General features: G+C 40.0%; 1 protein-coding gene across 3 annotated transcripts in view; it reads left to right on the top strand.

Moving 5' to 3' along the window:
* Positions 1 to 21,261, top strand: part of Ipcef1 (interaction protein for cytohesin exchange factors 1) — a 115,407-nt gene that overhangs the window by 83,652 nt on the left and 10,494 nt on the right. For all 3 annotated transcript variants that reach the window (XM_047559688.1, XM_047559689.1, XM_047559690.1), the window contains one exon: positions 7,412 to 7,784. In XM_047559688.1, coding sequence (XP_047415644.1) covers positions 7,412 to 7,784 — 373 coding nt within the window. The remainder of the gene's footprint in view (positions 1 to 7,411; positions 7,785 to 21,261) is intronic.

The raw sequence follows: 21,261 nt of genomic DNA on the forward strand, positions 1-21,261 counted from the left end.
AACTTCATTCACATTTTAAGTCCAATTTTCTAAGTTACAAAGTGAGTTAAGATTGGAGTTGGGTTTAGGGAGGGGGGCAGGAATGGAGGAAGGAAGGACTGTATAGAGGGAGGGGAGGGGTGGGAGGGGTGGGGGAGAAGGGAAAAAAATGGCAGAATAAATCAAACAACATTACCCTATGTAAATTTATGATTACACAAATGGTATGCCTTTATGCCATGTACAGGCAGAGAAACAACATGTATCCCATTTGTTTACAATAAAAAAAAAAGTAAAAATGAAAAAAAAAAGTGAGTTAAGAGCTGTAAATATCACTAAAATCTCCTCCATATATTTGTCTTTTAAATTTTTTTTAAAAAATTTTAAAAATTGTTTTAATTAGTTATACATGACAGTAGAATGCACTTTGATATATCATATATAATGGAATATAATTTCTCATTCTTCTGGTTATACATGATGTAGAATCCCACCAGTCATATAGTTATATATGTACATAGGGTAATAGTGTCTGATTCATTCTACCATTCTTCCTACCCCTCTCCCCCCTCCCCTCCCTTCTCTTCCCTCTACCTAATCTAAACTAACTCTATTCTTCCCTAGCATGCCTCTCCTCCTTATTGTGAGTTAGCGTCTGCATATCAGAGAAATCATTCAGGCTTTGGTTTTTTGGGGGATTAGCTTATTTTTCTTAAGCATGATATTCTCCAGCTCCATTCATTTGCTGGCAAATGCCATAATTTCATTCTTTTTTAAGACTGAGTAATATTCTATTGTACATAGACCACATTTTTTTATCCACTCATCTGTTGAAGGACACCTAGGTTGGTTCCATAGTTTAGCTGTTGTGATTTGAGCTGCTATAAACATTGATGTGGCTGCATCACTGTAGTATGCTTATTTTAAGACATTTAGGTATAAACCAAGGAATGAGATAACTGGGTCAAATGGTGGTTCCATCCCAAGTTTTCTGAGGAATCTCCATAATGCTTTCCATAGTGGTTGCACCAATTTGCATTCCCACCAGCAATGTATGAGTGTACCTTTTTCCCCACATTCTCACCAATATTTATTGTTCTTTGTATTCTCGATAATTGTCATTCTGACTGGGGTAAGGTGAAATCTTAGAGTAGTTTCAATTTGCATTTCTCTAATTGCTAAAGATATTGAGCATATCTTTTTTCCTATATCTGTTGATTGTATTCTAAGTTTAATTTTTAAAAAGTGTTATCTGATAAACAGATCTGTGCTTTCATACTCATTCATTTATCTAATGAGTATTGGGAACCCCTCTTTTCAATACTTGGGGCATATCAGTGAATAAAGCAGGTAATGACTCACATTCTGCATGGAGTCCAACCTGCAGTGGAGGGAGATGGAACATCAACCGTCAACACATTCAGTAAACATGTGAAATATCAGTGGAAGTAGAGAGGGAGAGTGTGGAGATTGGGAGTCCTGGGGTAGAGATTGGATGGTGGCAATGATCAGGGTCACCAGGTTGAGCCCAGTGAGAACTTGGTCTGAGCAGAAATCTTGAAAGGTACTGTGGGAATTGAGTAGAGGGTTAGAGGGGGAAGGAGTTTCCCAAGCAAATGCATCAGGTCAAGGTCTCTTGGTGCAGAGTAATGCATGAAGCCCCATGTGACTGGAGTGGGATGAACCAGGATGAGAGCGGTCAGAGGCCAGGTCAGGGGGTTGTGGGTCCCACCATACGGGACCCGTGGGACAGTTGAGGACTTGGGTGTTCTGTTGGAGTTGTTTAGGGAGACTTTGGAGGATGTGATAATTTCCATTTTAAAAGGACCCCTTAGGCTGGTGTGTGGAAAAGACCCTGTGCTATAGGGAGCAAGATGGAGGCAGAGAAGACCTGGGAGGGTGTGCAGTATTGTATAGTGAAAGATAGCGGTGAGCCCATGGTGGCAGAGCAGTGGGGTGGTGGAGAGAGCAAAGCTTGCATTTTGATTATATTTGGAAGATAGAACAGCAATAGATGGATCAAATCTGAGAGAAGCAAAGATGAATAACTACAATAGCTCTTGAAGATCATTTTGACATAACGGTCTTTAAATTTTGATACTTTTTAAAAGTATAATTCCTTTATATCCAAATGAAGAAAAAAAATCAACTAAAGCAAACTAAAGAAGCAATAATTAAAAATAAATCCTGCTGCCTGGCTCATTGGCCAGTGACAGAGGAGGAAGTTGAAGATTAAACACAGAAAGGGTAAAATTAATTTTAGAAATTCAGATTTAATTATAACAGAATGGATCTTGAATAGCTATCTGCTAAAGGTTACTTTATCATTCAATATCTGTGCAACATGAAATGGTAAGAATGCTTGCCAGAGTACAATTGTATATAAAAAAATCAGAAAAAAGAAAAATTCACTCTTTCCCTTAGATACAATTATTATTATTATTATTATTATCATCTCTATGGTTGAACATTGAACTGATTTTAAGATTTTTCTAAAATTTGCTTGTATATTTTTACCTCTTGCTTGACCAGTTCATTTTGGAAGCTGGCTCCCTGGCAGAGGCAATCACAGAGCTTGGTGGCTACCCCACCACCTCTTCTTGTCTTCCTGCCCTCGTCCAGACCCTCAATAACTTCAGCAAGCTATTGAAATAGCAGGCTGTTTTCCTATCTCTAGTTGCTTTCTCTGTTAAAACCCACCTCTGAATTGTTCTTCCTGAAGTGCTAAGAAGATTGAGTCATTGCACAAAACCTTTCAGTGAATCACTTTGCTTATGACATTAATTCCTGACTCTTTGGCTTGGTCTTTGAGGACCTGGGATTTCTGCAAACTGCCTTTACAGTCTTGTTGCCGATTTCTCCTTTGCCACTGGTCCTGGAAACTGTGATTTCCCAAGAGGTTTTTATTTTCCCTGCAGTGAGAAGTTTCTGGACTTGCAGGAACCACGTGTCCCCATCCCTACTCCAACCCCACCGTGAGATACCTTTCAAGACTGCTTCAAGGTGGCTTCTTTCACAGATGCTTCCCTGGGCTTCCATATCAGGGAGATTCTGCCCTCTTCTGAACTGCAGTTCTGTAGCTTTTTGGTTTTTGATGCTTTTCCACATTATCATAATCTGCCTTGTATTTTAGATTTTACATATCTGACTTATTTGTCTAATTATTAAATTTTTAAAATCAAAGGTGGTGCCCCATTTCTTTTTTGTTTACCTACAATATTTATGACTATATTGAGCACATATTTGAAACTAGATAAATATTTAATGAATGGATACATAAGTAGGTAATTACTGTGACCTCATTTGTACCCGCCTCAAATTTCTTGCTCTGCAAATATTTTTGTATGTGAATTAGAAGAAATGACTTTATCCTTGTCCATGCTTTTGCATAGCTTTAAGAGGAATCGTTTCATTTAACAAAACTCCTTTATTAGTTTTACAAATGAGGAAGCCAAGTCCCAAGAAGTAAAAGCAACCATTGTAAGTAACATTTGCAAAATGTTTATGTTTTATTGAGAACGTTTCCTTATAGTATTTGATCTTCTTGATAAATCTGTCAGTCAGGCATCTGATGAAAATTTCATAAATCTTCCATGTGTCAGCTACTGCTGGGGATAAGGGAATGCAGAACTGGACAATGTCCCCTCCCTTGAGCATCCTAAATTCTAAGTTGAAAATAAATTGATAGCTCAAGCAAAGTACTTCAAACACTGATAAGTGCTGTAAAGAAGATAAAATAGGATCCTGTGCTCGGGAGTGGCTGGGGTTGTTTTGTGTACCGCATGGGAAGACCCTGCAGAAAAAGTGATATTTGAGTTGAGGTCGAGGTGAGAGGGAGGAGGCAGCAGACCAGGAAACCACAGGGAAGGGCCTGTCAGGAATCACAGATGTACTTAAGAGACAGAAAGGGACTGGAAAGAATAGGTGAAGGGGGACATGGAAGGAGAGGTAGTGGAGAGGTGGTCAGGGTTCCATGTGGGTCTCCTCTGTTCTCATGATGACAGTGCATCTTTTTGTCCTTGTGATGGGCAGTCGTTGGAGGGCTTACAGCAGAGGAACACCATGGTTTGGTTTGTGCTTTAGAAATACTCTTACTCTTGTTTGGAGGATTCTCAGGGAAGGGACAAGGGTGTAGGTCGGAAGCCAGCAGAGTAGGCCTTGGAGGTAAAGAGATTTCTCCAAGGTCTCTTGGACACTAAGGATTGGAGTGAGGAGTGGATGCCTGTCCGCTCATTGCCCAAGGTCATGCGGAAGGTCAGTGAGGAGGAGGCAGTCAGTGTACTGAACGTGGCCCTCTGGGTTTTAGGGCACTGCTTCTTGTAGTTTATGGGAGAATACACACACCACACCTCCTAAGGACTGAAAACAGTGGACTGGTCTGTTTTCATTAATAGGTAAATAAAGGAAAGAAAGTCTGTGTACTTTCCTTCCCCTTTTCTCATTTGATTTTATTATGCTCCATCTTAAATGATTTCTCTATTTCCTTTTTTTCATGTACATTGACTAATGTTACTCCAGATTTACATGTTGAATCACTTTTTCCTAATTACAGGCCTTTGGTGGTTATTTTAAACTATTTTTTACCATGTCAAACTTGTGTTTTGAAAACAATTTAGAGAAAAGAATTTTACAGCTAACTAAAATTTCAGTTTAACTCCTTCAATAAATAAAATATCCTATGCAGAAAATGGGAAAAATTAGTTTTAATGTTAAGTTGAATCTTATCATAGTCTCTTAATTAAAACCAAGATCATTAAAATGTCTTTAATTTTCTCATCAAAATTAAAACATTTCAAACCTGAATGTTTTAAAAGGGATGAAACCATATAGAATTATCAATCTCTAAGCAAAAGAATTTTATTTAAGATTATGAAGAACATTTTGTGGCATTAATTGCATTGTAATTTATAGCAATAACCTTGATCCTAGAATAAATTACCCTTAACAACTCTGCAGAGAATTTCAGGGAAGTCTTTAGTAAGAAACTAAACTACTGTAGGGAGCTTTTTGAATTTTTTTTTTTTTTTTTTTTTTTTTTACATAGCTGGCTCTCTCATCCATTCTTTGCTGGCATTAATTTGTTACCAACTGTGTGTCAGGCACAGATGCAAAAAATGGAGGTGCAAAAATGACTAAAAACAGCCTGTTCTCAAGTGGCTTACCAAGAAAGGTTAGCAGTCAATCAGCAATTACAATATAAGGTGACAACATGGCGTTTACTGGGTATGCTGAAAGTAAACCCTGGAGCACCTGGCATAGGTATCTACCAGGCCCTGAGGTTTTTCAGAGAAGGTTTCCCGGAGGAGCTGGCATTTGAACTGACTGTAGAGGATGGGCTTCTGTCAGTCAAACAAAGTGGGTGGAAGGAGTCCTCACTCCTTTCTACCTGCATTTGTCCTTGGGGGCTTTATGAGTACATTGCAGGGAGGTTCCTAGAAGGCACTGAGCTAAGACTTCTGTGCTTGGTACTGGTCGTTGGTAACAACAGAATCTTAGATCTTTCTTTCTTCACTCTTTTTCTCCATTTTATCAGTGTTGCATGGTGCCAGCAGAAATTTCACTGATAATTTGCTTTTCGTATGAGCAGCACCCAGCAGGGATATAGAACACTCCACAGCCTTTTCTGCTTCTCATCTTAAGGATCTTTCCTTAGTCCTTTAAGCAGTTTATTAAGATTCAGAGAACCTTATGGAAAGTACGGCAGCAATTGAGTACACAATCTTTTTCTCAAATAGCCCATTTTGCTCTAATCCAATTAAAGTAGTATCAGCGGGAACAACAGGAAAAGCTCACGCTTGGTCTCTTTTCAAAAAAAGGAAGCTGATCACATGGAAGCCGAGTTTTACCAAAATAGCTCACAATTGGGAACGTCTCAGGACTGGGCCAGCTTGGGTATTTTTGTTAATATTTATTTTGTAGATCCTGTTAATAAGTAAACTATTCCTGACATTTATTTGGAGCATTTGGGGCTTGTGTGTTCCCTCCTCCAGATAAGTAAGACTTTATTTAGTGAGTTACAGATCTTTGATCTCTTAGCTATTAAATGGTCCAAGTGATTTAAAGTAGCCAGTTCCGAAGCTGCTTGACACATTCTTGAATGGAACATTTTTATGTCTTGCCAGTTTTTTACAATTGAGAAGATGGGTGTGATCGGTTTGCATCTGAACTAGATATTTTAATGTCATGTTTCTTAAATTTATTATGTGATAATAAAGGTTTACTATGCACTGAGTTTGGCACGTGTTGGGTAAACACTGGATTTTCCCAATCAAATTCGGAGTTTAGAACCTGCAAAATTCATGGGACCATACTAATTTGGAACAAAGCCATTCTGAGTTGGTTGCAATAGTTCTGAGGTTTTGGGAGAGGATCCTAGTTTGCTTTTTTGCTTCTTCTCTTTAGTAAATCTCCTTCCTGCCGCTTCCTTGGAGTTTTGAGTTCTTGAAACCAATAGGAGTATCCAACAGCAAGGTGGAAAGAGTGATCTAATGAAACTGACCCATAAAAATTCCTTCTTGTCTTATGGCATTGGAGATACAGGGTGATCCAGAGACCACTAGAGTCTAGATTTTGGAGTTGTATTGACCAATAAAATTAACAATGGGGGAGCAGCATAGAGTTGTTACATAGAACATTAAACAAGAGCTCCCTGAAGAGGAGATCCAGAAGACCCCATGTCATCTACCCCCTTCTCCTAAGTGGTGCCACTTTGGGTTTCTTGTGAAAGAATTAAGAGGCTGTGAATAGACTCCTTGCTCTTGTCCTTGAAACTTTATTAAATGTTTTTAAAAGACTGAAGGGCGTGTTGATTCATCTTGCCTCACCGGGGTAGTTGAGTTGACACTGGTCATGTGCTGAGGAACATGTGGACCATGTCCCGGGCACTCATGATCATGCTTCCCGTCTGGCTTCAGCTTCTGTTGTCCCCTGCCCCTTTCAGTGTTGGGGATGGAACCCGAGGCACTGTGCATGCCAGGCAAATGTTCTACCCCTGAGCTGCACCTCCGAGCCCTGCTGTCCTTCTCTTAGTGGCCTTTCTCTAGAGGTTTTGCTCCATCTGTGTGCACTGAATGACAGGTGACAGATTATATCGTTTCACTCTAGGTGTACTTCAGTATTCTAAAGAGTGCCCCCCAAAGACGTTTCAAGTTTCTAGAGAACATTGAAGAATAGGGTAAATAGGGTAAATCACGATGTGGCGATTTTTCAGATTCTAGAATGGTGAGTTCAAAGTTATACAGATCAGTTTTAGGGGATGGGATCCCAATGGCTGCCAGATGGAACTAAATAGCATGTATTTGTCCATCTACTCTCTTATTCTTGGTCACTTTTTGAAACAACAGCAGGATGCCTTTATTTAAAATAAAAATAGAGAATGACGGTTTAATCACAATGTATTTGATTCTTTCCCGGTTTGATTTGTGGAAAATAGGCCTCACAGCGGGCGTCTTCATCCTCACCCCAACTGAGAGAAACGTCCTGTGCTTTCTCTTCCCTGGAGAATACAATAAAGACGCCCAGCAGCGGTCTGTCCTCGGGATCTAAAGAAAGACAGTCCTGGCTGGATCTGGTGAACAGCTCGCCTGCTGCTGGAGACGTGGGGCACGCCCTGGCCTTTGCCATGCAGGTCCACGCACCTGCGCCCTCGGAGGCTCCCAGTTGCCAGGCCCCGGACACCAGCTTCGTCACATCTGAAAGTGGGTTTTTGAACTCTTTGTCTAGTGATGACACTTCTTCATTGAGTAGCAATCAAGATCATCTCACTGTACCCGACAAGCCTGCTGGATCAAGGGTGATGGACAGAGGTAAACTAAGAAAGTATTTACTCTTCTTCAGAGAATTAGTGTGTGTGTGTGTGTGTGTGTGTGTGTGTGTGTGACTCTAACGTGAATTTGTAACAAGAATGCTCAAACCCATGAATGGTGATTTAATTTAGGTGGTCAAGTGGGGCCGACCCTGGTGCTGCTTGGGTAGTTCACCTGTGACAACTTCTGTTGCCAGGCCACTAATGACCTGCTCTAAGTGTCATTAACCAAATGCTTAAAACGGAGACATGTGCTCCTAAAATAATACCTTTCCACCAATTTGAGGAAGAGCTTGCCTCTGATTTTGGTTCCATGCTCTGTGATAGCTAAGTGGGGGGGGGGGCACAGGCACATTGAGAAATGTTGGGGTGAAGATAGGGTGGTGGAGATTGAAAGAGGAGGCTCACCCTGGCCTTGGACTCAGGACCTGCTGTTGTGTGGACCAAGGATTGGGCTTAATTGTGTCTCCTTGGAAGTGTAAAATTGAGGTCAGTGGTGTGAGTGAAAAAGAGGTACATTTAGGTTCAGCATCAGAATCTCCTTGTTGACGCTGCGAACTGTTCTGTACACAGCGGACTCCTTGGGAGTTTGTGCATCCTTGTCTTTGGGGGTGTTTCCTCATTCCGAGGGAACCATTTTCATTGAATATTGATTACATGTTGCATGTTGATGGCAATTTTTGTTCTTATGATATAATGAAGAGAAAATTTAGGTATCTTGATCTGGAGGACCTCAAATTTGATGCTTAGAAGATCCTTGCAGATAGAGGATTGGGACTGAAGAAAATAATAAAAGTACTACATTTATCACAGCTATTATTTTCCTATTAAAAATTCTTACTTTAGGGACTGGGTTGTGGCTCAGTGGTAGAGCGCTCGCCTAGCATGTGTGAGGCCCTGGGTTCGATCCTCAGTACCACATAAAAATAAAATAAAGGTATTATGTCCACCTATAACTAAAACAAGAATATTTTAAAAAAAAAAGATTCTTACTTTAATCTACGAGTAGAATTTAAAAAGTTTCCGACACCTCCCTCCCACTCACCCCCACATGATGAGCATAGTTTCCAGAGCACTGTAGATACTAAAATTCCATTTACAGTCTTTCCCAAGAGGTAACCCTGCAGATGGAGAGCTTTCCTTTAGGATCCATAGCCTGGGAGTCGTGGGAAGATGAGTGCGGTTTTTGTCCCTGTGTAAACGCCATCCTGGGAACGCATGTGCTGCGGAGCCTGGCAGGACATCAGTGTAGCTCTTTTAATCTAAGAATGAAGAAACCAGGGGTTATTTAGTTCTGAATTACATGTAGAGTGACCAACAAAGTCTGGGTGCTTCTTGGAACAGCTTGAGGTGAAGGTGCTCTCTCAACAGAGACAAAGAGAAAATGGAAGTGTTTTTCCCTCACTGATTTGTTGGCAGTTTCTTACTATATGTTGCAGAATTTTTGCTGATGATTTTCTCCCGCTGCTGAGGATTTGGTCAAATTCCCCAAAGAACTGAACCACATAAAGTCATCTCTATGGAAACAGCAAGGCAGCCTTTGCTTGTATTTCTGATGACTTGCTGTTGAGTAATCAAATTGCGTATGGTGTATTTTCTTAACGTGTTTGTACGTTGGAGAAGAAGGTAGCTTTTTATTCTTGTGACTTCTAAAAAAAATATTTGCTTTGAGTTGTCAATGTGAAAAACAAAAAAACAAAAAAACAAAAAAAAAAAACCCTGGAATTGCTGTGTCTGTAATACTCCTGTGGCTGTTTTTATATCAGGGTTGGAGTTTCAAACATGGTCCGAGAAGTTAAAATTTTAGATTAACAATTCCCAGTCTCAAGATGTGTTTGCTGGAGAAAGAGGATTTTATCTTAGAAAAGATGTTTGAAAGTTAATAACTGAGTCCTGAAACAAGCAGACAGCATGTATTATAGCCTTTCTTTTATTTAAACAATGAAAGAAATATTTTGCAGTTGGTATGCAATTAAAATTGTGCTTGCTAGAATTTGATACTGAATTTAAATCTCCTTTTAGACATTTCTCCCTGTAGTGAAAGCTATTAAAAAAAAGAGGGTGTTAATTGCATCATATTGCTTTTCTACTCTGCAGAGTCTGACTCTGAGAGCTCTCAGGGTTCATGGCCGTCTTTCCACAAAGCGTGGCGGGAAGAGAGGTGATGAGGTTAATGGAGTGCTCCTCTCATCTCAGCGTCACTCCGGGATCTGCCTTTCTTTTTTGAGTGATATTTTGGCCAGTGGCATGCCTGTGGTGGTGCGACACATGGTGCGCCTCTGTATACATACATGTGACGCGTGCTACCTGTGGACAGTGTGGAAGGCAAGGTTGCTCTCACTCGGTGAGGAGGAGCAGCTGTACCCCAGATGCTGAAAAGCTGCAGGTTAACTGATGAGACTAAAGCCCAGCGGATGCAGATCCACTGCCAACTGCAGTGCCGCCAGCATCAATTTGGGAGTCATGTTGATTACAAATCGAATAAAAAGCTTTGTTAATGAAGAGAGAGGCCTTCTAGAGCATGCACACCACCTCTGAGCCAGATTTCAGGATCCGATGGGTGTTAGAAAAAATCACAGTTGGACAGTACAGATGCTACAATATTTTAGCTGGTTATTTGGAATGTTGCTGTAGGAATTGTGTGGTATGCCTCCTCAGGAAACAAAGAGATTAAAAAAATAAGCCCCATACTGAGCTAGACTCAATTTAACATCATTATCATCATCATCATCATCATCATCATCATTATTTAGTACCTAATATGTACTTGTGTACTTCGTGCTAAAGTGAATCCAAAGATGAGCAGTATAGAGTTTCTGTTCTAAAAGACTTCGAAAAGTCTAATGGAATCTTGGGAGGAATCAGTCATATCTCACACAAGAAATCAGAGTAAAACGGTGCCACCAGGGAGCTACAAACAGAACATCCCAGGGTGGTCACACCTAAGGGTGGGGATCTGTGCATAGAGAGGGAGACCCAGGCAAGGAGGACCGAAAGGAAATTCTGGTCATGTTGAATGCTGAACCAGGTGTTAGTGAATTACAATATATAATTGATAACCATTTCTAATTAAGGTGATCATATAATTAAAGCTATGATTTTAGCTGTAGGATGTAGGGCACAATAGAATAAGAAGAGGCAGCGACCAAGAAGAGTTAGGAAGCTTCTGTGCCCTATCAGGGTGAAGGCTGGTCATGGTCTGTGCATCCTTAGAATTTAATTTAGTCCCTAAAGTATTCCTAGTGTTCCTGTGTTTTGAAGTATAATTTGAGAAGTGATCTTAAAATGGAAAAGAATATTTAATACTGTGAAATCTGGTCTGAATGGTCATTGGTCTCAATAGCATGGACCTCAGGCATGGAAGGTTTACCACTGCTATCACATGTTCCCACGACAAGTGGCTGAAGATCCCCGTGACTTGCCACAAAAGAAACTGAGTAAGTTGCCTATAAATTTGTGCAGTCTAAACAGGTCATTCGAAGTCCGGCAGACTTTTATCTTAGCATCTTTTGTTGCTGTTGTTCTTATATTCTACAACTTTTCCTGAGACAGGGAGTTGGAAGTGAGGGATGTGGGAACTCATTGGAGCCAGGGTTTTGAAGCTGATGACTAGTGAAATCCGCACTCAGAGGCATGCAGATTGAAATCACAGGTAGGAAGAGGTAGGAGGGGTCAAATAGCTGGAGGTCATGACCAAAGGTGAAAGATCAACAAGTTCAGAAGAGGGAAAATGTGGTTAAGGTAAAAGAAGATTGTTGTACTCAGAAGGAAGTAAATTTAGAGTTGACATTTTAGATGTAAACAGTTCTAAGAATGGAGAAAGGAGCAATAAAAATGAAGTGCTCTGGGTGTCAAGAGCACTAGATATACCACGACTTGTGCCACAAGACCTCTGCGGCAAGTTCAGATGGAACCCTGCCTGCTGTTACAAAACAAGGCTTGAAGTCCACCTTTCTCTTTCACTGCTACCAGAATTTTGTTTTATCAATGTTTTCTTTCAATCTGTTAAATTTGTATAGAGTATAGGGAAACCACTATCTTTTGTCATATACAATTATACCTCTGCAAATGATGACTATCTTGTGTTTTTCTTTTCAGTCATTCCGTCATTTACTTTTCTTGCTCTGGCTTTGCCTGTGCATGATACTTATATAAATGGTAGTTATGGGCATTTTTGTGGTGTGCTCGATCTCAAAGGGAAAAGTTTTCTGTGTTTCCCCACTCCCACAAACTTAGAAATAAGTATTTTGTTTCACCTCTACCTTATGAGAGAAGAATCTGGGGCTTACCGTGGTTAGGCAAATTGCTCAAATGATCATACAACTATATAAGGGTGAAGGTGCATTTGGAATGAAATTGTTTTTGACTCTAGAGTCTGAGATTTTAGTTACCCAAATACCAAGGAATATTCAAAATAAATAATCAGCAGAACACAGCATTAAGTTAAATAGATGAATCAAGTCACATATAGCAGCATAATTTCCCTCTTTAGACAATCATTCTATCACATCTTCTATAATTACTAGTGAATTAGTGCAGATCAACAAGTGATAGGAACAAAAGCATCTAAATATTCCTATGACATTTCCGGATATGGGGACTTTATTCATTCAAAAATATTTATCAAGTGCTTGTTCCATGCCAAGTACTGGCCCATGCACTGAGAAGAGAAGTGATCAAAAGGCAAAACAAACACCCTCATAGTGGCGAGAGAAAGACTGGTAGGGGAAATAATAGGAGCTGACAGGTGAATACATAATGTCTCCAGTGGTTGTGTCATGATTTTTAGTAAGAGGGTGGGTACGGGTTTAGAGAGACTGAGCTGAGGTGGAATGTGAGGTAAGAGATGTTATTTTTACCTCAGTGGTCATGGGAAGTCTCTCTGAGAAATTGACATTTCAGCAAAAATCCATGGAGGGGAGAGTAGCACTCAATGGATCCCTGGGGGGAGCTTCCAGGTACAGTGCTGAGGCCATCGAAGAGCAGCTGCAGGAAGTGGAGTGTCTAGCAAGACTCTCTAAGACTCGGTAAGACTCCGGGATCCGTTCTGAGTGATAGGGAAGAAGCTGCTGGAGGGTTTGAGGACAGCGGTGAAGCTGCCTGACTTTTATTTTGAAAGCATCACTTGGCTCCTTGATGGAGAGCAGACCCCAGTGGCCAGTGCCCTGCAGGGGCAGGTGAGAGGTGGAGTGTGGTGCCCCACCCTGAACACCAGCGATGGGGGTGGATGAGGTCAGGCCCCATGTGTATTTCTGGGAAAGATGGCAGGATTTGCTGATATGAGATTAGAAAGAGGAGTCAAAGTTGATTTCAAGGATTGTGTCCTGAATGATGAAAAGAACAGAGTTGCCATTTCTGACATTGGAAAGAACTTCTGGCTGAAGGTGCAGATCAAGAATTTGAGTCGGGCGCAGTGGTGCACACCTGTAATCCCAGTCACTCTGGAGGCTGAGACAGGAGGATTTTGAGTTCAAAGTCAGCCTCAGCAACTTAGCGAGGCCCTAAGCTATTCAGTGAGACCCTGTCTCAAAAAATTAAAATATAATAAAAGAGATGGGGATGTAGCTCTGTGGTTAAGCGCCCCTGGGTTCAATCCCTAGTAACCCCCTTTCTCCCCCACCGCCCCCTGCCCGACAAAAATTTGGATATGTCAAGGTGAAATGTCTCATAGAAATTCAGGTGAAGAAGACAAGTGAGGGTGGATATGTGAGTCTGGAATTCAGAGGCGGTCCCATAGATACAGAATGTTTTATCTCTAGCATTTAGATTGTATTTGAAGAGTGGGGCTAACCCCCGGAGGTAGTGAGAAGAGGAGTTCAGCGTGATGAGCTTTGTGGTGCCCTGGTAGTGTGTAGACTGCTGAGGGCACTTACAAGTGTCTGTTCAGGAAGGGAACATGCGCTAGAGGCTCAGTGAGGAAACATGTCAACATGTCAGATGCTGCTAAAAAGCCAAGTGGGTAAGGATTGCTTGAACATTACGGAACCGAGGAAATCATAAAATGGACCTTGACACTATCTGTCCACCATAAGTTGACAGTATGCTCTGTGTTAAAGTCAAAACCAATGGATAGCAATTTTATGACCCTGTTTATTGAGATGTTACTTCATCCATTCAAAACTAAGCCTTAACCATGTGAAGTGACTGAACAGACTTTCCAAGTTTGGGGTTGGGTGGTGGCATCTTTGGCCAGTCACAATTTAAACCTTAAACCTTTTGCCATGAAAATGCAAAATGCCCGTTAGAAATATTTTCTAAATATTTGAAAGGTACATGGTATGTCTCTTTCTGTTTAGAATTAAGCACCCAAAGGCCATGATTATCGGTAAAACCCAACTTCTTCCCAAAGTTTTGTCTGTGTGTTTTTATTTGCCATAAATATACTGTTCATTCTTTTGTATACTTTTAATTGACTTCTTTCTGGCTTTTAGGAGCCATTTATTTTTCATGATTACTTGTTATATTATGCATAGTGTGAAGATTTTTCTTTGTCTATTATTTGTTCTTCAAGTTTTATTTTCAGCACCTTTAGTCCACCTTTCTAGAATATTTTGTTATTTCACACAGCACTGCTCCTCTTGGTACTATCTTTCAGGTAATCTTGGAATTTAATTTTCAAGCTTTATTCAGGGTATCATGTTTAGATTTTGGTTCCCATTTCCTTGAATGTGTGGATTCATTTGGCATCAAGTACTGTCTTTAAAGCATTCAACCCACGAATGTGGTGTATCTACCTATTTAGGTCATGAGACGCAGGTAATGATGGATCGTGCTTGATTGTAATTGTAAAGATAAGGAAAAGAAAGCCCCATCTTTGATCTGCTCCACACTTCCAATTTCTTCCTTCCTCTTGCCTCACTGCTGTTGGTTTGAAGAGCCCTTGCTTCATCTCCTTTCTCCTTCTGAATATTCCATTTCTAACTCTTCTGCTCACCTGTCCGCATCACAATGTTTGCTGGAACTAGCAGGTTACAGGGCCAAGCCGATATAGTTATCTGTGGTACATTGGATTTGTACCCCACGGTTTAAGTGATTTTTAGACAACCCCCATATCTTTTCCATTTAACCTCCACCTCATAAATGTGTTTTTAAAATAAAATAAAAAAAAAAAACCTGACCAAATGTCTTTTGAGTGCTTTCCAACGTGTTTTTTTTTTTTTTTTTTTTCCCTTGAGATGTGACAGATGTGGAAATCTAGTCTCTTTAAATACTTCATTTCATCCTAGGTGCTCATATATTTGACCATAAAATTTAAAAAAAAATGAAACATTAGTTTTAAGAGGGTAAAGCTACTCATCAGATGGTTGAGCAGCAGGTTCAAACTAAGATGATTTCAGAAAGTCTCCACCACCAGTTCCAGTGTTAGAACTTTAAAGATCACCCGATAGACTAGGTTTGCTCTTGTTCATAAAAGCAAGAGTACGTAGGAGAGTACTGAGTCGTCTTACTGAACAAGATGATCACACAGAGAAGACAGGTGCGTGACTGTGGTGGAGAAGGTCAAACAAATAGAAAGGAACGTGGGGGATCAATGTGAAGCCACTCTTGTCCAAGACTCACAAAAGCACAAGTGAAATGCTAACTGTGTAGAGTGCTCTCGCTCTGGTTTCTTACAATCAGTTTGATTTCTCTCCCATGGAATTTCTTTCACCTGCTATTTCTTAAGCTCTTTCCTAGCTGGAGCTCCCTGCCTCTGCCTTCTCCTTTTTTAGCACCTTTGTTGAGTACAAGGCTGCTGCCATGTACTCAGGTTATACTCAGGAGTCTTCTCCTGATTCTAACTGGTTTTTTCTCCCCAGCTGCCCAGGTCAGATCTGAAGGTCTGGTTGTCCTGGGTTGCTGACCAGCTCATGAGTTTCCAGTCCTGGGGTCTAGCACCCTGTGGTCTTGTTGGAACTGAGTTTAGGCACAAAACCTGGGCCCCTCAGTAGAGCTCCAGCAGAGACTCTGAGTGAGTATTTTCCCTTTGGGGCAGGGAAGACCAAGCAGGGTCTGAGCCATGGCCTGTCCAGACTTCTGGTTATCATCTCAGGGGCTGTAGATGGCCTGATTTGAACTATATTGTCTTCATGGAGTTTTATGCAAAAGAAACTGCCACTGATAGATTTACAGGGTAAGACAGTATTTAAGGACACTAGCTTTGGGTTCATAACCTGGTTTGTCTCTTGGTGACTTGGGCCAAGGCTGAGATCTCCACCTTTATGTCAGGGTTAAGGATACCTTCCTCACAGGGAGTTGAAAGATTTGGAGATAATGTTGGCATAACAGTTAAAACAGTGCCTATTGCACTGTAAAGCTCTGCTCACGACAATGACAGAAGCAGATTCCTCCCTCAAATTATACTGTACTCATGTTGTTGGTCATTGGTGTCCCTTCTATTAAAACGAGTTATCCAAATTTATTCTTAGTTGTGTAATTTAAATGTCATTATGATTTCAAGTCTGGCTGTTGTTGTCGTCAAAATCTCCAAGTAGAGAAGCACTGTGAAATTCTTGTGATCTGTTGGCATCAGATGCCATATTAAATGACATGTGTAAAGTCTTAAAAGCTTTGCAGAATGTCCCAATGACTGTGTCGTGGTTTCTTCCTTTTTGAGAGGAGCAGTTTGTTTGAGACAAGCGGTAGTTTTGTTCTGAAATACTTAGAACCTTACATATGAACTAGGTAATACCATTTTCTACCTGGAATTTTCCAAGTGTTCCACTGTTGAGGACTAAAATCATTTCCCTTGGGACATCATTTAGACTTTTCCAATTGCTATACGAATTCCTTTCAAACCCTGATGTGAAATCTGGCAGTGAATCCCTCTCTTGTGTCCTGAAGCCAGCTTTTATGTTCTAAGCAGAAAATAAACAGCCACATTCTAGAAAGCACAAGAAAGACCAAAAATAAGATAGTGGGGGAGGCAAAGTTGAAAATACCGCATTTCAGGAGATAATCTGCACACAGTGTACAACAGCCATGAAGTGCTGGGCCTGAGCAGGCCTGTCCTGTCAGTGGCTGACAAAAGGCTGGGGCCGTGGGAGGAGAGAGCTGCACATTCATTTGGCATAATTTTGGAAAGGAATGTGCTGCTAACCATTAGTTACAAATGTTTTGTTTCATTTGTTAATATCACTAAGAAGGAACTTGTTTAAAAATGCATACATATGGAAGCCAGGTTTTAAAAAACATCCTTTTACTTAATATTCCCCTTCTTGAATTTAACTTGAGAGCTGACCCAAGTTTGGAGATGGTTACTAGTCTGACTAGTTTTGAGACATTCTGAGCTAGTCTAACAGATACAAAGTTCATGGAAATTGACCTCAACCACTCAGCATCCAAGGTGCTCCGGTTTTCAAGCAGGGATTCTATTTCTGTGAGCAAATATTTCTTCTTCTTCTTTTAAAATTAGGACATGACACAGAGAAAATAAATGCTGGTTTATGGACAAGCCCCAACTTGCTAGCTGTAACTCCAGTCCCTTTCTCTTCCAATGAGTCGAGGCTGATGCTGCATGAAAAATTGCTAACTGATAGTCTAGCTGTGCTATTCAAAGTATGTTTATGGGCCAGCAGTTCCAGCATCACCTAGAGCTTGTGAAAAATTGAGCATCTAAGTGCGGTCCCACGTGGACTGAAACAGAATCTGCATTTTAACGAGTTCCCTGGGAGATTGTTTGCCTGTTAAGTTTGGAAGACACTGGTCTAGGAGCTCATGGGCCTGTATCTTGTGGAATGGAACTTTGGTTCTTAACTCCATCACTGATTTGTGTTTTGGAAAAAAATCACTCACTCTTTTTCCAAAATCTTCACTTTCTCACCCACAAAATAATAATAGCTTTTATCTTCTTTACCAAGCACTTGTGAGGCGAGCTGAGATAGACCATCAAGTACACTATCTGGCAGTGGGAAGTCAAAGTCCTGCTATTTCATATGGGAAAATTGAAACAGGCACTTGAGAGGAAGGATAAATATTGCCTGGGAACAAGTCACTGTCAGACAAAATTCATTTATTTTGCTTCAGGAGATAAAAGAGGTGGAAATAATTAACTTGGCTTCCATTTCTAATGGGAGAGTTTCGAGTAGTCTTTTCCACCAATCATTTTTTTTCTTGCTCTTTCTAATATGGTGAGATAAGAAAAATAAGCTAGTGCTTTCTAGTATGGAATTATAATTTAGAAAAATATTTAACAATGGAATGGAGATTTTAACAAAATATTGTTTTACGGAGAAGCCTTTTCGAGGTACAAGAGTAGCCACAGAGGGTTAACCAGCCCACCAGCTCTGGTTTTGGTATGGCAGTGTGGAAGGACTCTCCTCTGCTTAAGGTCAATCTGTGTATTTTTATTTTTGGTGCATTGGTATTGTGCCCTTTATTATCCTGAGAGTCTATTCCTTACCATCTTCTGTTATTATTGGATATTCAATTGTTCTTTTGCTATTATTGGATGTTTATGGCCCTGTGAAGACTGGGGCACAAGCCATGAGCAGCAATCAAAACAAACTTAAGCCCCTGGATGGGGTGTGGACTTGGGTGGACCAAGGTGTGTCCCAGGTTTTAGTATTTTCCATCACAAATTATGATGCATGTTCACATGTGCACACACACACACAAGAGCGTGCACACACATGGAAAAATGAGGGTAACTTCTTGACTCCTAGCAACCCTTCATAATGTTAGTTTCCTGATGTCTGTGGTTGAATCTGGAATCAGGTTATTAAAGGTCAGGTGTATAGTGTTTCTGCCTCAGGTTTCCTGTGAGGAGGAAGAACTCCTGGTAATTTGCCTGTCTTTTTTCTCCTCATTTTCCTGTCAGGTTTAAGCTTATATGAACATACTTGCTCTTTGTTATCTTGTTTCTGGATGAATTAAAATAGAATGTGTCTTTTCAACATTACATATGAATTTTAGGTGAATTCTATATTAAATTTCAGTAACTCAAGCAGGTTTACTTTATCTTTGTTAGTTTGAAAACTCAATTATTTCTTGGAGGGTCTAATTACACACACACACGCACACACACACACACAATATCCTCATGGATAATGACTTAAAGTTTAAGTTGGAGAAAGAAATTGGGGAGGGGGAAAATACAGCTTCTGATATTTTTATCATGAAGATCATGTATTTTATTTTAAATACGTTAAATAATATTAGAATTGTCCAATAAAGGAATCCTATGTATTTTTTATTTGGGAAATAAACTCAATGCCATGTTATTCCAATATTATTGTTTTCATATTTCCTGATTGAATATCAATTGGGTCAGATACATCATCTTTATATAATAATTCTTACCCTGACATAACTGCAAACTAAATGATTAGTCAAAAATAGTTTTGGGGGGCTGGGGATATAGCTCAGTTGGTAGAGTGCTTGCCTCACAAGCACAAGGCCCTGGGTTCAAATCCCCGGCTCCACAAAAAAAAAAAAAAAAAAAAAAAAAATAGTTTTTGTTTTCTAGCATCATGTTTAGGACCAGGATAGAGCTGCTTGTTGATCACAAAGAAGGTTCTACAAACATATCTATAGCATTATGGGTGATTTAGTATTTCATTTGTTTAAATGTTATACACATGTGAAACCTAATTTAAAATGGTGCGGTATTGAAAGCTGTGTACTTAGGCTCTATTCCAAGTAGCGTCCTACCTGGCTAGTTATATATTTTAAAATAAAGGCCATGTGAGATTACCATGTCCTTGTTTGTCTGAAAGCTCCTAATCCTCAATCCTAATGTCTCTTCTGCAAATAAGATATCTTTCCACTTAATTTTCTTAAGACTTTTTAATGTCCCCAGTTACCCAGAACTGTTGCCTGCTTAGAATCTCTGCTGTGGACATATTATGGGGTATCATGACAGCCTCATAAAAGCCTACCTTTTTTGCGGCTATTTAGAGCTATATTTCACCTTCCATAAAATGCATGTGTCGATGTGCAGTTCAGCGGTTTTGAGTGTACTCACAGAGCTGTGCAACTGTCACCACAATTTAATTTGGGAACATTTTCAGCACCACCAGGACACCTCTGCAGCATTAGCTGCATCTTCATCCTTGCTTGCCTCCTCCTCAGCCCCAGGCTGCTACTGTGCTACCTTCCGTCTCTGTGGATTTGCCTGTACTGAATGTCTCGTGTAAGTGGAATCACACAGTCTACGATCTTTTGTGACTGGCTACTTTTGGCTGGCATGATTCCAAGGTTCCTTCATGTTGCAGCATTGTGGGTGATTTAGTATTTCATTTCTTTTAATAACTGAATAATATAGTCCCTTAGGCAGACACTGCATTTTGTGTGTCCATTCACCTGTTGAATGTGGGAAAATTGAAACGGGCACTTGAAAGGAAGGATAAATATTGCCTGGGAACAAGTCACTGTCAGACAAAATTCATTTATTTTGCTTCAGGAGATAAAGGAGGTGGAAATAATTAACTTGGCTTCCATTTCTAATGGGAGAGTTTCAAGTAGTCTTTTCCACCAATCATTTTTTTTTTTTTTGCTCTTTCTAATATGGTGAGATAAGAAAAATAAGCTAGTGCTTTCTAGTATGGAATTATAATTTAGAAAAATATTTAACAATGGAATGGAGATTTTAACAAAATATTGTTTTATTTTGAGCTTATTTCCCAAATAAAAAGTACATAGGATTCCTTTATTGGACAATTCTAATATTATTTAATGTATTTAAAATAAAATACATGATCTTCATGATAAAAATAGGCTTCTCCCACTCTTCACCTATTATGCTTAATGCTGCTGTGAGCATTCATGCACCATTGTGTGAACTTGTTTCTTATCGTCTCCAGATACAGTTAAGAGTGGAATTTCAGGGTCACCTGGTAACTCTGTGTTCAGGATTTTGAGGAATGGTCACTCCATTTTCCAAAGAGGCAGTCCCATTTTACATCTATGCTAGCAAAGCATGAGGATTTTCAATTTCCCCACATCTTTGACCACACTTATTATTTGTTCTTCTTTATTTTAGCCATCCTTGTGGGTGTGAAGTTGCATCTCACTGTGGTTTTGATTTGCATTTCTCTAATGATCAGTGAACTGGAGCATCTTTTCATGTTCTTGTAGGCAAAGGTCTGCTTTTGATGTTTGCGCCTAGCCTGAGCCAAAAAGACACAGTTTTAAATATCTTCTCCCTTACTTGAGACTATTTTGTTAGAGAACAAAGAGGTTGTGCTGTTTAGTACGTTAAGTCAGTGACCAAGTTAACCCACAATCTTTGTTCTTCATTTTATAAGACTGTTGGGAACACTCATGGTGACTTTCTGGGGTTTGGTGGGGGCAAACTAATTCTTGCTTAAAGATTTCTAATCTTAGAGGAGTAAATTGAAAAGTGAAGGAAGTTTGCTTGATTCTGGGGTCATATAGTGCCATTTTATGCTTCTCTCTTCTCCTTGGAGAGCCTGTTTTGTTCAGTTTCTCTTGAGACCATACTTGTGTAGGACTCTCAAGTTTGTCCTCAGGACAGGATGTGAAACATATTAGCACTA

This window comes from Sciurus carolinensis, chromosome 7, assembly GCF_902686445.1.
Source record: "Sciurus carolinensis chromosome 7, mSciCar1.2, whole genome shotgun sequence".
NCBI classification, from domain to species: Eukaryota; Metazoa; Chordata; class Mammalia; order Rodentia; family Sciuridae; genus Sciurus; species Sciurus carolinensis.